The sequence below is a fragment of the Leiobunum rupestre genome, chromosome 9 (genome assembly GCF_980474605.1).
Source record: "Leiobunum rupestre chromosome 9, qqLeiRupe1.1.hap1, whole genome shotgun sequence".
Taxonomy (NCBI): Eukaryota; Metazoa; Arthropoda; class Arachnida; order Opiliones; family Sclerosomatidae; genus Leiobunum; species Leiobunum rupestre.
Window position 1 is genome coordinate 19536137 of NC_143392.1, and position 19198 is coordinate 19555334.

A 19198-nucleotide genomic window follows, 5' to 3' on the forward strand; every position below is an offset into this window, starting at 1 on the left:
CTGGGGTCCCGATACCCTGAGCATTGAGAGATAAAACCGAGATCATTATAAAAAATAATAATTTTGAACCAAAAATACTACTAAAGGAACTTAAAAGGAAAAATAAAATTTGAATTAACCAGAAACACATTAAGAATAAATTACTGGCTGCTAAATTGCTGCGCCCGTTCGGCCTTGAGGGCGGCAGCAACCTTACGTTCCCACTGGTAGATGGCTCCACATGTGAAGTTGGAAAGAGCGCTGGCTGTGTGAGTAGGTCCGTGTAGTCGAATGGAGGCGAGTTGACTAAGGAGAGCCGGAATGTTAGTTGTGTAGGCTCGGACGTGTTCTAGTATTGGGATTTTAGATCTGTAGGTGACATCAAATAGAGCGGCGAGATCCGATTGTGGCAGGTGATTAGCGGTGGGATCTCTGACGGCAGAAGAGTCGGTGGCGTCCATAAAATCGTCCAAATTTATGTCCGAATAATGGCTGACCTCTGAAAACGTGTCGGACTGAGCTTTCGCCTTTGGAGCGGGTGTGGGGAATGGAAGCACAGCAGACTTTTTGGGTGAAGATTGATTTTGTTGAGGAAGGGATTGACGTTTGCCTTGTCTGATTGGCAGTTTCGAAAATTGTGTTTTTGGAAAAGTCTTCGATGAATCGACGATTTTCCAAGTTGGATCTTCTGATTCGTGGTCATTTGTAGGGTTGGTGGGAAGAACCTCGGGAAGATAATTTTGATGATTCAGATGGAAGAGTTGCGGTAACTGGCTCCAAAACTGGCGTAATCGGAGACATGTCAAAATCGGCGGTTACGTCATCGAATGCTGTGCGAGGCACATCCTCCGGGGGGCGTTGTTTGTCGAGTTCTGGGTTTACGATTTGAGGGCAATTTCCGCGAACATGGCCGGAAACGCCGCATTCATGGCATTTGATGGATGTAGAAATGAAAAACGTTAGTGGAGAATCGTCGTAATCCACGAATATGCGATCAGGCAGTGCGTCACGGGCGGCGGACGTCGCGAACTTCATATTGACTTGGCGGCGAAAACTTAGCATGCTCGGCAGATCAGGATCGGTGAAAGAAGTGCGTAAGGTCTTGATCGGTCCAACAACTTGACCGTATTCGGCCATTATTTCGCGCAAGTGGTTATTTTCGAAATGGGTCGGAACGTCCGAAACAGTTACTCGGGTAGGCGGTTGTCCGACTGGATGGCACGGAACGTGGACTTTGTCGGGCATCGATAGGCCGTCAGAAATGAGCTGCGCGGCCCAGGACGAACCGTTGAAGTATATTTGAAACTGACCTTGAACGCGAGAGAATGAATGAAATTGCTGAGGGGGTACTTCTTTCTTAATGATGTTGATGTAGTCTTGAGTGAAATAAGGATAGATAGAGGCGTCGATGACGAGGCCGTGTTTGGCCGGAAGTTGAGCGCGGATCCCGTTGCGAGATTGCGAATAGGAGGCGGGCGAGGAACGGAACGTGAAACGGCGACGAACATTTGTCGCGGGACGAGACGAGTTGACAGTTGTTGAATAAAGACGATTAGATTGTGATTGGTTTTCGTAGGTACGGTTAGCGGTGGGTGAAACAAAGCTGGAACGGTCGGTTTCATTATTTTCGTTGGAACGGTTAACGGTGATTGAAGGACGGCTGCATTCTTGATTTTCGTTCGTTGGAAGAGACGGCCAAGCGCTTGGCGTAAAGCCCGTAGCCATGGCGATGGTTTTTTCTTAATGCGCGCGCGCGCGCGTTTAAAAGAAAATAAAATCAAAACGTTAGGGTTAAAAATCCGCGAAATAAAATATTTTTTAACTTGACCCACCAACCGGAAAACGGTGGTGGGGCCGCGAAAAATTGTCGAAACACGGAAAGCAAGGTCAAACTGCAAAGCGTGAGAGTTCACGAACCGGAATATATATGCTGGGTTGAGTGGCTTGCGTCAAAGGTGCGACCATCAGTAGTAGGGTTCTGCTACCCATGCTGGATTTGTCACCTGTCCGGGCTAGGGGGACGCTGGCGTAGGGCACTATGATGATAGGCCTCCGGTGGTATGGTCTCTGTTACTAAGTACACCGGGCTATAAATTCTGACACACTGTGGTTGGCGCCCTTAAGGCTGTGCCACTATTACCTATTGAATTTGATTCCCCAATCCTAATCGGCGCACAGGCTAAGGACGAAACCATTGGCCCTATAGTGTAACGCAATTTTTTTACACCATCGACAATTAAACGCCTCTAGTAGGTGGTTTTTTTTTCGCTTGTCCGGGGACAAAAAGTGTACACTTTTTACCCTAAGACGTTTTATTCGCCTGTTCTCGGGGTAAAATTTATCCTGTCCCGAATTTTGTTCGCTTGTTCCGGGAGCTCTAAGGTTACACTTTTTACTCCTCCTCGAAAGGAGGTGTAGAGGGAGTAGTCTAGCTTTGTCGTCTGCTTAAATTTGGTTTCACGAAAACATGACGGGTAAGCTTTTTATAAATAAACTTTAACCTCTAACTACTCCCTTCTTACTCCAAATCGTTTTTTTCGTCAAGACAGAATTGAAGTAAAATGACGTCATATGGCTACACTTTTTAACCTGCACAAAAAAACCAGAACAGGCGAAAAAAAACCACCTATTGAGAATGCACAATTCGCTAGTCTTTGTAAATTAATTGATGGCAGTGTTAGTCGTGCCGTAAATAAATCATCAATGACCGATGATAATTTTAAAATATGGGTCCCTAAATCTTTATATACGGCAATATTGGAATTATGTCATCACATTAAGTCTTCTGGCCATTTTGGAAATTACAAAACTTTAAAAAGAATTAAAGAACGCTTTCTATAGGAGGGAATGACTCGCTACGTTCGCAAGTATGTAAATCCTAGTGAAGCTTGCCAGCTTCACAAGGTTCCGCAGCAGCCTCCCGCCGGTCTCATGAAGTCAGCCACTATTACTGACCCATGGACCGTTATCGGTATCAATTGAAAGGGCCCTTACACGCCTAGTAAGCGGGGTACTACTCAACTCTTGCTACACAGAAAAAACAACGTTTTGCTTTTAACGCAATTTAACGTTTTATAAATGTAAATGGCTACTTTTGCCGTTGATTCACTAAACACCAAAATGTTTAAATCCAAAATGGCTAAACAACTAAACACGAGGAGCAAGCGAAAATCTATAAAATCGCATAAAAAACCTAGACGTATAACAAAATCAACATAAACCTAAACATCTGTGTTTTAAAGTGTTCAAAACGGATCCACTCAGAAAAAACAACGTTTAGGTTTTAAACACTTGAATTGCAATGTAACGCGTTATAGATGTAAACGGACAAAATGGCTAAACAACTAAACACGAGAAGGAATCTAAAATCTATAGAAACACGTTTGAAACCTAGACGATTAACAAAATCAGCATAAACCTTTACACCTGTGTTTTAAAGTGTTCAAAATGGTTCCTCTGGGATATAGATTTGAAACGGCTTCTGTTATAAAAGCCAAAGTTTCCGCTAATAACGCGTTAGATCCGACTGCGCTGATGTAACCGTTTATTTTGCTTCTTTCCTATTCTAATGTCCCTCACATATTTAGTTATAATTCGTTAACGAGTTATCCTACGGATTTGCGGTCGGTGACATTCGGCACTAAACAATACGTAACATCCGAAAATATGGTTGGTCTTGTCCAATATTTAGTGAAATTTCGAGAAAACCACGTTTTTGAGTGTACTTTTGGTCATAACTCGGAAACTATTAGTACTAGCGACCCACGTTAACACATACCCAACTCGACCAGAGTTCTAAATTGAAAAGTTATTTTTTTCATATTAGAGAAAAACAACCACGTAATTCAGTACAATTACTCGGAAACAGTTCATCGTATAGACCTGCGGTTGGTCTCATTCGACTCAGCGTGAAAATTATCATCGGGCTCAACACCAAACGCGGTCCAATTCGTTGAACGCAAATTTCGGCGCCAACTGCCCCCTAAGGCCTCCTTTGCCCCACCCCCAAAAACTATGTTTGCCACCCCGCATCGCTGCGAACTCATCATCCTTAAAGTAGGCCAAATTGCAAATTGGGACGAATTTTGCCGTTGAGCTACCCTCTAGGTAGGGACGGTTTGCAGTCATATATTTTATTATACCTCTCGTGAAAAACGTTCGTTGACAAGCCACCCCCGAGTCCCCCGGGCTAGAAATTTGGTGATTCAATTCGGAAACGACTTAGTTCTTAACGCCATCTATCGTTCGGGTTTTAAACAAATATACGGAATTTTACCCACCAAAATAGTCAAGTCGTCTGATAAGTTAATATATGTTTTATAAATGATTTGTAATTTCTGACAATACATTACTTTCCTGTATATCATTCCAATGACTTAAATTAGTAAATCTCACTAGATTATCATCGCTGCCATGTGTTTTAAATAGTTTAATTAACTTCAATATCCCAGTGGCCAAGGTATTAGGCCAAGGAATAAAATCAACATATCCTAAAAACTAATTCTTTCATCATCACAAGGTGCTCTTTTTTAATATTCCCTACATTTACAAAATATAATTAATAGTTGTGGCTCTGATGTCTGCATGGCTCCAGATTATTATAGTTGCTAGCAGACTTGGAAACAGCGGTAGTCCTGGGGCCAATGGCCTTTAACAAAATCAGGGGGCTCTTAAAATAAATCAATTGAACGGGGGTAGCGGGCTACCAGGGCCCCCAAGACGAGAGCGAAATTTATCGTTACTGATAGTCTGATGTGTTACAAATTTTACTACTTAAGCCCAGTTCACACTATACAATTAATTAGGCCACTTAATTGTATCCAACTAATTTTAAGCAAGAACATTGTAGAGTGTGAACAGAAAAAGTGGTGACATATAGTGTAAACCGAAAAAGTGGGGACAATTCTTACAATTAAGCCCAGTTCACATTATACAATTAATTGGGCCACTTAATTGAAACCAACTAATTGTAAGCAAGAAAACTGAACAGTGTGAACAGAAAAAGTTGGAACAATGGTTACAATCTTTCTGTTCACACTATTCAATTTTCTTGCTTACAATTAGCCAATTAGGTTACCATAGAGCCTTCTAGTGGCCACTGCGAGAAGTTCGCTTAGCTACTGGTTTTCCGTCTGCTAAGGTCGTCTACGCCCATTGTAGCAGAGGCTTGGTGTGTTGGCAGACGGAAATCCAGTAGCTAAGTGAGCTTCTCGCGTTGGCCGCTAGAAGGCTATATGGTAATCTAAATGGCTAATTAGTTGGTTTCAATTAAGTGGCCCAATTAATTGTATAGTGTGAACTGGGCTTTAGTTACGTTTAATATGTTTTGAACATCTGGCAACGCTGTTCCTTTGAAATATTCGCATAGTCGCGTTATTTATGCTTGACTTCCATTTCAAGACGATTCCGAGCTGCTCACGTTTTTCTTTGAAAGTAAGTCTACGTGAGAGATGATTTTATTTCTGAGTAACAATTACTTGCAAAATAGAAGTTTTGCTTCTTCTTGTATATTAATGTAATACGAAATATCTGCGTAACGAAAATTTTGGCCTAAGTTAAGCTTGGATGTTGTATTGTACTATTTTCATGAATACCAGTGCTAGTCTGCCTAATGAAATCTATAGCCAAACGATTATTAAATAAAAACTTAAACATTTTAATTCAAAGCTAATTATTAATTCGATCAAAAAATTAATATTAAATTTAACAATGTTATTACAATTTAGGGAAGGCATTAATTATAAATGCTGGATGTAAAGATAAACTAGCGAAAGGTTAAAAGTAGGAAGGGGTTAGTCTATAGAAATTAAGCTTAGAATATAATTATTGGCAAATTGATATTATTGTAGTGAAGTAGAACTCATGAATTGCATGCAATGTGATTTAGACAAGAAGCGATCTCCACTACGATAAAATTCTTATTAACTTGACCCCCTGACTCCTATTGTCAAAAAACATGGTGGTAATAAATAAAGTCAGTACCATTGCGGAGGGGGCGGTTCGATCTGGGCTTCATTTTTAACGTTAGGCAATTTTGGGTAGGTACAGGACCGTTCTTAGAGCGCTCGTAGCCCCGGGCAAAATGCATGGGCGAAACTGAGTGTAGAGGCCCTCCGGTATATACATCCCTATGGTAAAATTTTAGAGGCCGTGGGCGACCACCCGGCTCACCCCCCCCCCCAGCACGGCCCTGTATGTTGGTATTATAACTGCTGGCCAAATTAAAAGTTAGCCCAGGGCGACAAACCCTCTGTTTAAGTCACAGAACGAAATCGTATACTTGGCGCTACGAACCTATAGTGTTATGTAAACACGCAAATTTATCGTCTAAATGATTCTTGGGCATCTTTCGTTGTAGACACACAACTTACTAAATATTGTCCACGCAGTTCAAAAGCTTCTTTATGAGCTCTACTTCACTTCACTTCAGTTTGGTTGGGTCAAATATTACAGAAAAACAAAAAATGTAGTTTTAGGAAAGAACATAGCTGAACGGGCTCGTCTCACACCAAGAGCCCGAGCTCGATTTGAAGCTGAGCTCAGCCTTTTTTATGAGAATGATACGAGCCCGAGAAGAGACCAAAACGTTGTGGTCATTTAATTTGAGCCCGAGAAGAGACCTTTATATTATAGCGTATTTTTGTGTGCTCGAACTGAAACTATTTTAATATAGCGTATATTTGTGAGCTCGAGATGAGTCCATTAAAATATAGAAAATTGCAGTTAGCCTTAGCGGAGTCCAATATAATATAATGTACTACTATGAGTCCGAGCTGAGACCATATTTTTGTAACGAGCCCGATATGAGACCTTTTTATTTTTAAGAGACGGTTGTGTCCGTTTTTGCACGATTATATTTCCCTTGGCCACTGGGGAGCGCTGCGGTGCAGAGCAAGAGTACGTATTTAATTAAAATTTGTGGAAGAACATCATATTGATATAAAATGTTGGATAATCAATAAAATATTTTTTGCAAATAAAAATTTTCTTTAGAATCAATTTTTTCTTTGAATAATCCGAAACGTCTCAAGAACTTGATACGTTTTGAATTCTTATGTTGCGGGAACTCGCCGCGTTTGAATCTTAAACGTTTCAAGAACTCGACGCGTTTGAATCTTAAACGTTTCAAGAACTCGACGCGTTTGATTCTTACACGTTTCAAGAACTCGACGCGTTTGAAACTTAAACGATTGGAGAACTCAACGCGTTTGAAACTTAAACGATTGGAGAACTCAACGCGTTTGAAATTTAAACGATTTTAGAACTCAACGCGTTTGAAACTTAAACGATTGGAGAACTCGACGCGTTTGAATCTTAAACGTTTCAAGAACTCGACGCGTTTGAAACTTAAACGTTTCAAGAACTCGACGTGTTTAAATTTAAAACGTTTCGACAACTTGACGCGTTTGAATCTTACACGTTTCAAGAACTCGACGCGTTTGATTCTTACACGTTTCAAGAACTCAATGCGTTTGAAACTTAAACGATTGGAGAACTCAACGCGTTTGAAACTTAAACGATTGGAGAACTCAACGCGTTTGAAATTTAAACGATTTTAGAACTCAACGCGTTTGAAACTTAAACGATTGGAGAACTCGACGCGTTTGAATCTTAAACGTTTCAAGAACTCGACGTGTTTAAATTTAAAACGTTTCGACAACTCGACGCGTTTGAATCTTACACGTTTCAAGAACTCGACGCGTTTGATTCTTACACGTTTCAAGAACTCAATGCGTTTGAAACTTAAACGATTGGAGAACTCAACGCGTTTGAAACTTAAACGATTGGAGAACTCAACGCGTTTGAAATTTAAACGATTTTAGAACTCAACGCGTTTGAAACTTAAACGATTGGAGAACTCGACGCGTTTGAATCTTAAACGTTTCAAGAACTCGACGCGTTTGAAACTTAAACGTTTCAAGAACTCGACTTGTTTAAATTTAAAACGTTTCGACAACTCGACGCGTTTGAATCTTACACGTTTCAAGAACTCGACGCGTTGGATTCTTACACGTTTCAAGAACTCAACGCGTTTGAAACTTAAACGATTGGAGAACTCAACGCGTTTGAAACTTAAACGATTGGAGAACTCAATGCGTTTGAAATTTAAACGATTTTAGAACTCAACGCGTTTGAAACTTAAACGATTGGAGAACTCGACGCGTTTGAATCTTAAACGTTTCAAGAACTCGACGCGTTTGAAACTTAAACGTTTCAAGAACTCGACGTGTTTAAATTTAAAACGTTTCGACAACTCGACGTGTTTAAATTTAAAACGTTTCGACAACTCGACGCGTTTGATACGTAAACGTTTCCAGATTTCGACACGTTGTGAACTTTAACTTTTCGAGAAATCTACGAGTTGCAAAATTAAACGTTTCGTCAAATAGACGAGTTTACATTTTAAGCACTACAAGACCTCAAAACGTATAAAACAATAATTTCTAGAACTAAACATGCTTTAAACGAAAACGTTTTGTAATTCGACGCGCAAAAAGACTTAACGTTTCTTCTACTCAACGCGTGTTGGTATAGTATATGTCTGTGAGAGCGTTGCATTTTCCCGTTTAGAAAAACGTCTAGAATTTAAATATTGTTTTTTCTGTGTAGTCACCGATACCCCTGTAGCACAAAGAGTCGATTTAGGGTCGGGCTTTAGTCGAATAGTCGCTGTTCGGTCCTGGTCCAAATGCCGACTCTATAAGTCTGAAACGTTTTTGAGATAATTTCGCGTAAGTACGCTTTTAATCCCTTTTAAGGTCGGTATGGTGACCTAATATTTGGGACTACTTGCCGACTCAAAAACGACCTTACTAAGTTTAGTATTAATTTATAAGAGTAACGAAATTCAGATAGTAAATAAGAAACAAGCTTTCTTATTATGGCCTGTTGCACATTTAATTCGGGCCGACGTCGGAAAAAGCCCTCAAATGGCTAGGCTGTCCGACGGTCGGCCGACCTTTAAAGCTCGACTCTGCACCGACTAAAAATGTACCTGTTTCTTACTCCAAAACGACGTTGGGCCACAGTCGGCCCAATTTCAAACCGTGACTCTATAACGACTATTAATGTGATGGTTAACCGACTCCAAAACTTCGTCGGGTCGACTGCCTAAAATTGCGTATTTCTATTGCTTATCGATTCTGATGCTAGAGGGTTTATACGAAAAACCAAGACACCGGAATACATTCTAGTAGGATTGTCCGCCATCTTGGAAAATAGCCGCCAATGTTTAAAAGATTGTTACTCGAACCCAACCAACACGTAGAATAAAATATGAGTAGTCGCTTTTACTCCACGTGTTTTGACAATCTTTGGTAAGTCTGTTAACCCTGTAACGGCGCGCCTTACTTACAGAGAGTTGAATAAGGCTCGAGCTTTGGTCGTAAAGTCGCTTTTCGGTCCTAGTCCAAATGCCGACTCTAAAAGTCGTAAACGTTTTTGCGATAATTGCAGGTAAGTACGTTTTTTATCCCTTTTAAAGTCGGTATGGTGACCTAATAGATTGGACCACTTACCGACCCAATACGTCTTATCAATGCAACTATTAATTAGAGTCCGAACGCGGACCTTAAATTGTAATAGCTGTCGTGACTTGAAAAAGCCATTGCACATTTATAACACGACTAATGGTTGACTTATATCCAACAGTTTATTTTTAAATTAATCGCGCAGAACTGTGGAAATTAGCGATTTAATAAAACAAATTAAAACAGTTTTTTAAATAATTTATTTTCTTTACTCTATTTTGTCGAAAAATATCATATATTCAGCCTGAAAATGTTTGCTTTTTCAAAAATCTCTTAACTCAAGTAGGTCATATTCGTGTAATTAAATATGTTAGGGAAATATATTGTTAATTCCAATCGAGGAGATGTTTTGCGAGCGCTAATAAAACATTTTCTGCCTCTTAAACTGTTGGGAATTATTCTGAAATTACGATAAATCGTTGATTCATGTTTACAAATCGATATAAAAATGTTACCAATACAAACACAGCTAAATATCTTTTAGGAAATCAAATTGGTATATGGTTTTTGATCAGGGTCGGAAATACTGTTAATTCGGTCGTCGGCCCAGCGTCGTGTCGGAGTCGCTAAACTGTCTACTTGAAGTCGGCTCAGAGTTATTTCAGATTCGGCCAGTAGTCATTTAAAAGTCGGTTATATATCCATATTAAGTAAAATTTTCTAGTCGATCGACGGTCGGCCGACCATTATTCTACCAGGACAATATTTGTCGGCCAACAGTCGGCCGCCCCATATGCGGCTAGGACATTTCGACTAAAAAAAAGGAAGGTCGGCCAACTGTCGGCCGACCATGCTGAACGACCGTTTTTGTCGACGTCGGCCCGACCTTAAATTGCTGGGGATATTACTTTTTTTAAGTTGGCATACAGTCAAACGTTAAAAGTAGGCCGACCGACGGCCGACCCTTTTTCGTGTAGGACATTTCGACTCAAAGTAGTATGGTCGGCCGACAGTCAAGGGCGTATCCAGGATTTTATTTAAGGGGGGGTTTTGAGGGAAAATTTCAAGGGGGGGTGCTGACGGAAGTTTCACTGATTTTTATTAGGCACCCCCCCCCCCCCAGTCATCAGCATTTCGGGGGAGGTTGAACGCCCAAACCCCCCCCCCTTACATACGCCCTTGCCGACAGTCGGCCGACCACAGATTTTTAATAATTCGTCGACGTCTGAAACAATTCATTTGTGCTGCAGGGGTATATTCATAATCATCATCATAATCAGCTAGGCTAATACCCAAGGCTACACCTTAGGCCCAAGTCATCTAGCGACTTTTTATGCTATTCAACTGGTGGCCGGGTTACAATGCGTAGGAGGGAGGTGGCAAGTCCTTCGTGCCACGCGAGACAACAGCTCCCTACACTCACTATTGGGTCATTCCATGACAAAACGCCTGCCACAGAACACCCGACCCCTTTCGATTTTGCCCAAATTTTGTATACAGGGTTTTTTGGGCCTAGGAAAACGATTTTGACAGTTTCATAACGATCGGTTCAGCCGTTTACGAGATACAGCATACGCGTTTTTTCAAAAGTACGCCTTGACCCCCTAAATGTTTTCTACTATATCTTAAGACATAATTATCGCAAAATCACATGTAATACCTCATTTTAAAGACAATGCGCACCCTAATATGAATATTTAATCAGAGTTGTCATTTGACGTAAATGTCATTAAAATCTGGGCCTTTAAATAATTTGACCTTTGACCTTGCCCAGACACCTCAGTCGTAGGTCAACGATTTTAGCATTTTTAAAATTCCCACTATCGAATACATAATAATCACTCAAAATCTCAAAGTAATATTTGTAGTTTTCGAGATATTAATTTTTGAAATTTACCCCTCAAATTAATGAAAATGCTATTTTATACACGAAACTAGTTGACCTACTAAATAAATTAAAAATATTATTATTTTGGTAATTTTGAGTTTAGAATATCAAATACACTAATTCTTAAATTAAGTTGAGTTATTTACATATTATTTTTAGTTTTGCATGTTATCTGTAGACAGAAGACATCACTAAATTGCTTGTCCTTAGTATAGTCTGGCGTATCTTACTGCACCCTAAAATGGAAATGTGCTAGATATCTCAAGAAAACCCAATATTGCTCTTAGTCATATCGATTACGTTTTTAATAACGTAAAAATGTTTTAATATCTTTTTAATATATAATAGTTATAATTGAGTAGTTAAATATATTAACAGCGATAATTGAGTAGCGAAATAGAATTTATTTAACTGTATATTCTCGAACAAAGCCCTGAAATGGATCGAAATTGTTCGTTTTGGAGAGACAGTAGTAAATGTCATTTGCAAACACTTTCGAAAACAGTTGGTATCAACAACCATCTGTCCGAGGATGACAAATTAGTTCTTAGCAGCCGAACAGCTATACCTATGTCCAAAATAAGAAACATATGTCGTCACCATGAAGAACTTTTTATGAAAAGGTATTCAACGAGTCAAAAGAAGTGTATGAATCCTTTTGGGACTCACGGCGCTGAAAGAAAGAGTGGACTAAAAACTATTTCATTGGATTTGTTCAAAAAATTAAAGTTACGAGGAATTGAAGTTATCGCTGGAAATAAGTTGTGCATCCAGTGTTTTATGTCTGCTGGAAAAAAAGTAAAGGATGAACTCCAAATACAGTTGGACGTTTCAGAAGTTCACACTGCACAAGAATCACAAGAAAGCGATTCTTTTTCATTTAGTCAACCTTGTTCATCGGGAGATGCGACGCAAGACGACAAAGCTATAGCTTTAGTGGCAGTTAACGAAACTCTAATAAACTTGGGAGAATCTCCTGTTAAAAGAAGTAAGAAATATATTCAATTTGAAAGAATTTATATATGTATACATATATAAATACATATATTTTTTAACTTTTGTACAGAAGGTTTGTCATCTCGCCAAAAAACAATTCTAAGCAGGACTAAGTTAAACGCTGTGAACAATTCATTGAAACGCAAATTAGAAGAGTCAATGGAAATTTCTCTTGATGAAACAGACGATAATATGGTTACGGACGATGTTTTTAGAAAGCTCGAAGAACATCGATTATATGAGAATATTTTGAACGAACTGAGAGAGAAATTCAATAACTCCAAGACATCATACGGCGAAAAGCTTCAGATCCTGACCTTGTCACCATTTGGAATACAACGCACAATGGAGGAATTTGGAGCACCAGAATACATGGTCAAACGAAGCAGGAATCTTAAATCTAGTCAAGGAATTCTTTCGCTACCAGAGAAACAATCGAAGGGATTAATATTGACCGAAGACGTTAAATCAAAGGTCGTTGAATTTTACGAAAATGACGATAACAGTCGTATGACACCTGGACAAAAGGAGTTTGTGTCAGTTAGAAACCACGAGACAGGTCAAAAAGAACATCATCAAAAGAGGCTTGTACTGCTGAACCTGAGAGAGCTCTATAACAAATTCAAGGAAGAGCATGATTTGACGTTAGGATTTTCGTCATTTTGTTATCTACGACCACCTTGGTGTGTATTAGCAGGTTCGTCAGGTACACATTCAGTGTGTGTCTGCACCTATCACCAAAATGTCAAGCTAATGATATCAGCTCTACCGTCTCCTTGTCCTTTAAAATGTGATATCGATTTCATGGCGCTCACCGTGTGTGACACTCAAAACAGGAATTGTATGATGAGGGTGTGCAAGGACTGTCCTGGGAAAAATGGTCTACTTGAAAATGAATATTTAACGAACCTTTTAGAAGATTTTGAAAATATAAAGTTCATGCAATGGGTGACAACTGACAGCACAAAGCTCATGACCTTGAGCGAGAGTGTTGAAAACTTTTTCGACTCTTTGGCCATTAAACTACTTGAACTAACGCGTCATCATTACACATCTAAGTCGCAATCTAATTATCTTAAAAACCTCAAAAAAACTCTAAAACCTGGTGACGTAATTGTTCTCGGTGATTTTGCGGAGAACTATTCCTTCTTAATTCAAGACGAAGCACAAGGGTTCCATTGGGACAATTCTCAAGCGACAGTGCATCGTTCGTAATCTACTTCAGGGTAGTCGAAAACGGAGAACTTAACCACTTAAATTTTTGTATTATCAGTGATACCAGAACACACACAACCAATACTGTTCACAGTTTTTTAACTTATCTAATTCCAAATATAAAAACACATGTTCCTAATGTTAGAAAGCTAATTTATTTTACGGATGGATGTGCTGGACAGTATAAAAACAAATACAACTTTTCTAATCTCTGTTGCCACAAACAAGATTTTGGTTTGGACGCTGAATGGCATTTTTTTGCCACATCTCATGGCAAGGGACCTTGTGACGGAATTGGCGGAACAGTGAAGCGTAAAACAGCAAGAGTCAGTCTTCAGCGACCAGTGACTGGACAGATTTTGACTCCAACAGATATGTTTAATTTCTGCCTATCAAACTTCGAAAATATCAAGTTCATCTATGTTAAAAACGAAGAAATTGAGCGACAAAAGGAACTTTTAAAAGAAAGGTTTTCTAAAGCCATAACAGTAAAAGGAACTCGAGGGTTTCATAAATTCGTTCCGAAATCGTTAAATGAAATCATGGTTTCTCCGTTATCTAATGACGATTCGCTAACCACAGTTAAGGTTTCGACTTTAGAATTGTCAGATACTCGAAATCAAGAGGCTGAAAACTTTAAAGTGGGAAATTTGGTAGCCAGCGTCTACAAAGGCCAACTTTACGTTGGATTAATTGAGGAAGTATCAGAAGAGTTTGGAGACTTCTTTGTAAACTTTTTGCGTCCCCCTGGTATTTCGGACAAATACACATGGCCCAGAAGGATCGATAGCAGTTGGGTGTCAAGTGAAAATGTTCTATGTGCAATTGAAATTCTTGTAGGTTTACCAAATTCGAAAGGCTATCAAATCAAAGAACACGATAAAAATAAAATTACCAAAGCCTTTTCCATGTATAAAGAAGTTTAAGCTGTTTTGTGTAAATAAAAAATTAATTGGTGTGTAAACTATAAAAATAAATGGTTTTGGTATTTCATTTTGTGTATGGTGGGGTAAATTTCAAAAATTAATATCTCGAAAACTACAAATATTACTTTGAGATTTTGAGTGATTATTATGTATTCGATAGTGGGAATTTTAAAAATGCTAAAATCGTTGACCTACGACTGAGGTGTCTGGGCAAGGTCAAAGGTCAAATTATTTAAAGGCCCAGATTTTAATGACATTTACGTCAAATGACAACTCTGATTACATATTCATATTAGGGTGCGCATTGTCTTTAAAATGAGGTATTACATGTGATTTTGCGATAATTATGTCATAAGATATACTAGAAAACATTTAGGGGGTCAAGGCGAACTTTTGAAAAAACGCGTATGCTGTATCTCGTAAACGGCTGAACCGATCGTTATGAAACTGTCAAAATCGTTTTCCTAGGCCCAAAAAACCTTGTATACAAAATTTTGGCGAAATCGAAAGGGGTCGGGTGTTAAAATTAAAAAAAACTAGGTCGTTTTGTCATGGAATGACCCTATTACCGTTAACCTCAACAAGATTTTATGGAAAGAGGAAACCGAAGAACTCCGGAAAACCCCCTTTAACCAGTGGGGAGATAACTTGCAAACTCAACGCGGAACGAGTAGTTCCGAGTTTTCACCCAGTGCCACAAGTTTGGATCGAACCCCACTCCTCTTGCTGCGAGGCGAAAGCGCTAACCACTCCGCTACGTACAGAATCGGGCATCGGGATGAATGTCCTTCCTTCGACGCGTAGTTAGACGAATGGGTAGTACTTTGACGTCATAACTCAGCGTGACCTCGGTGACCTATGACTCCTGTTTAGGCAAAGCTTTGATGTTATAATAATAATTATCAGGTAATACCCAAATATACAAGTATACAAGTACTATCCCAATAGTTGTTTTGAAATCCAATAGATGCCGCTGCTTTTATTTAATCTTGCTTATTGTGTTCTAACCAAAAAAAAAGCTCTACCGCTGCCCATCAAATACAGCGAACAGGGGTGGGTAACAATAAACGAAAATTTCTTTAACAAGACTGAAATAAGAAAGATGGAACGCGAGTAACTCTATGCGCTCGAGACTTTTGCGTCGATTCACTAGCAGGCTTATGTAAGAATATCTTTTTACTAAAAGACACACTTGGAAATAGAGCAAATACGTTACAAAAATAAATTGTTTAAACTTTGTTTCACTTTTTAATTTAAACTTCAAGTAAATACATATTAATAATATGTCTTTTCTTTATTATTCCTTTCATACGCAGATCTGTTAAAAAGTCTTAAACAAGACTGAAATAAGAAAAGCAGAACAGATATAGAACGCGTCGACATAGTCGATTCACTTGCAGGTTTACGTAATAAAATCTTTTTACTAAAAGACACACTTGGAAATAGAGCAAATACGTTACAAAAATAAATTGTTTCAACTTTGTTTTACTTTTTAATTTAAACTTCAAGTAAATACATATTAATAATATGTCTTTTCTTTATTATTCCTTTCATACGCAGATCTGTTAAAAAGTTAAAAAAATATGCATTATTTGTTTTGTAAAATGATCAACACACTTTTAGAAATATAACACATATAACTGGTATTTATATGAAACTTTTCTTGATAGATATTATGTAAAAGCTCTCTTTTCTGAGCAATAAATCCTTTTCATTGGGCAATTTATGATTTTATAAAATGTGTTTAAGTGGCTAAAGAAAAAGTACAAGGAATTGATTGTTTTAACCGCTTTGTGGTTTTTCAGACTTCTACAAAATGCTCCTTTCCTAGAGAGCGTTCTTCCTGTCTCTTGCAGATTCGGAAAGTGTCTATTGTAGCATAGTAAAGTCAAGTGCAAATTTGCTGGTGTATAAATTAACGATTTAAAATTCATCTGCCCTACTACTTTTAAGCAGAGTTACTAAAGTTTCGAGCGGCAGCACCATAATTTTTGCCGATTTTTATTTTTGCGTATAAATTGTAATATTGATTATCTCCAAAGTTTGAGAAGAAAAACACGTACAATATTCATTGTGTTAAAATTCAATTACGAAATATCAGTAAAGGGTTCACAAATTTCAGACGGAGAAACCGAAAATCATTAAAATAGCACAATGATTAAAAATGTATGAAGTGGTTTAAAATCATATGCGCTTTATCTTATTATAATTACGGTAAACTATGGAACACCGTTTCAGCCAAAATTAAGCAAATCCTGTTGTTTATATTGTGGCGGGTACTATGTACCTCGAAAAAGGAAAACAGTAAAACATAGGATCATTTTTGTACATTGGTCTTGTACACCTGGTTAAAACTTCGATGCATTATTTTAGAACCAAAACGCAGTTTACGGGTGGCAATCAATTGTGGTCTGATATATACATACAGCGTCTGTCACCAGATGGTCACAGTCAAAAACGACACAATTTAAAAGAAAAATGCACTAACCAAGTAAATTGCGTATCAGTGTTAAAGAAACAAGTTCGCTAAGGCGATATATTAATTTCGTTTACCTCTTGGTCTATTATTAAGAACTGGCAACATAAACCCCTTGCTTAAATTAAATTTAGGATCAAACTGTTCAGTATGAACCATTTCCTGTACTCATTTCATATATATACTTTGCTATCATTAACCAGCTGATCTAGCTAAAACGTGAGGCAACACCCGAGGCCCAAGTCATCTAGCAACTTTTTATTGCGTTTTATAGACGAAGTGCTTACAGGAAACGTGCATCTACCCATAGACTATCATAAAACAAAGCGCTCTCGCGTGCCAATGCGAAATACATTTTAAAAAGAACGTTTTAAAGCGGTGAAGAGTGCAAAAATTATTTTATCTAATGAAGTAAGGTTTCAACGAACATGACGTCACTTCCACCGCGTGACTACAATTTTTGTATACGAAAAGATGACGTTGTCATGGCAACAGTTTCAAAATTACAGAGCATAAGCATTTTGCGTTTTGAAGTCCTCGGGTACGTTCAGAAGCGCTCATCGGACTCACCGATAAGTAATCTCTGACATCGATTTCCTACTGTACGCTTTTTCGCCTTTCCGGTTTTAACGTCACGATGGTCATCGATTACTCACGGAAGTCATCGGCTTCAAGAGCCATTTTTTTCCGAAAACTGACGTCATTACTGTAATTTACTGACGTAAAACTACTTCAAATTCAACGTCATTTTAAAAAAACATCTATGACTGAATAAAAGCGTTCAGCAACTTACGACGTCATTATGACGAAAAAGCTCATCGGTGTAAAATATAAATCCATCGGGTTTTTTTCCGTTGACTGTTACTGAACGTACCCCTCGTATAGATGCTTTAATAAATCATCCTCCCAAGAAATCGCCAAGAAGTAATATTTCCAAGAGCCAGGACCCGCAAGTAACTGTTTGTATAGTCCTTGTTAAAATAATTGCATGTTTGATGTTAAAATCAGAATCATGAAATATTTAACATGGAAATGTTCTACATCGGTATGCTTATTTATATTAATTTCAAAAATGGTAACGTCACGCTACGCAGTAAACGTCACGCTACGAAGTAATTAAACGTCACGCTACGAAGTAATTAAACGTCACGCTACGAAGTAAACGTCACGCTACGAAGTAAACGTCACGCTACGAAGTAAACGTCACGCTACGAAGTGAAAGTCACGCTACGAAGTGAAAGTCACGCTACGAAGTGAAAGTCACGCTACGAAGTAAATGTCACGCTACGAAGTAAATGTCACGCTACGAAGTAAACATCACGTTACGAAGTAAATGTCACGCTACGAAGTGAACGTCACGCTACATAGTTACGTGGTAAATATTATGTTTCGAGATACATGGAACAATATGAACAACAAGATTTGCTTAATTTGGGCCGAAACGGCGTTCCATAGTACTCATAAGCAAAATCTCGCTTTTGGCGAACGTTTATATATTCCTTACATGGTCGTTCACACTACAGTGCTTTGAAAAATCTTATCTAAATACAATGTATTTCAAAAGGTTATGCAAACATTTTAAGGAGTTGTTGGGGGTGAGTTGAGAAGTATGCCTGTTTTCCCCATTTTCATAGGATGAGTTAAAAGAGCTTTAAAGAGCTTCGAAGTGTGGTCTACTAGCCCCTGGAAGTAGGCTGCAACAAGCGCTACACCAAGCAGCAGGGACTTTTAATTTATGGTTTGAGTTTACTTTTTTCAGCTGGCTACCTCGATTTGTTTACACAGTCCTTCTTACATCTCCGAGGGGACAAAGTCCCCTAGGAGGGGTTATACAATCACCGTGTCTGTGTGTCTGTGTGTCTATCCTGCGACCGCGTTCGCATTATCCTTGCAAAGGTTAATCATTGCGTACGCAGTTTCTCGAAATTTCTGCGTTCGCAGTTTCTCGAAGGGTAGGCAAAACCACCGTGTGACGGTGAACCTTAACGGATTGATTTGCGGTTGGGTTTGGTTTGTTTGGTTATTTTTTTCGTCAACGCTCACCGTCGCGACAGTTTTAATTCAGTCTGATTGGATATTTCGTTATTGTAATGTTTATGTGTAGGTTGTGAATGTTGAGTTTGTGGTGTTAGTGTTATGACGGTTGTGGGTGTTGAATTTGTTGTATTTGTGTTATGATGGTTGTGGATGTTGAGTCTGTTGTGTTAGTACGGGCGTTTTATCTCCAACTTCTTCTTATTGACTTTGG

The 19198-nt window shown here is 38.7% G+C and overlaps 1 protein-coding gene across 1 annotated transcript in view; it reads right to left on the reverse strand.

The window, feature by feature from the left end:
* Window positions 1-16003: 16003 nt before the first annotated feature.
* LOC149926780 (uncharacterized) overlaps window positions 16004-19198 on the reverse strand; it is a 41283-nt gene continuing 38088 nt past the window's right edge. The window contains exon 7 of the mRNA XM_090159604.1: window positions 16004-16036. Coding sequence (XP_090015730.1) covers window positions 16025-16036 — 12 coding nt within the window. The 3' untranslated portion in view covers window positions 16004-16024. The remainder of the gene's footprint in view (window positions 16037-19198) is intronic.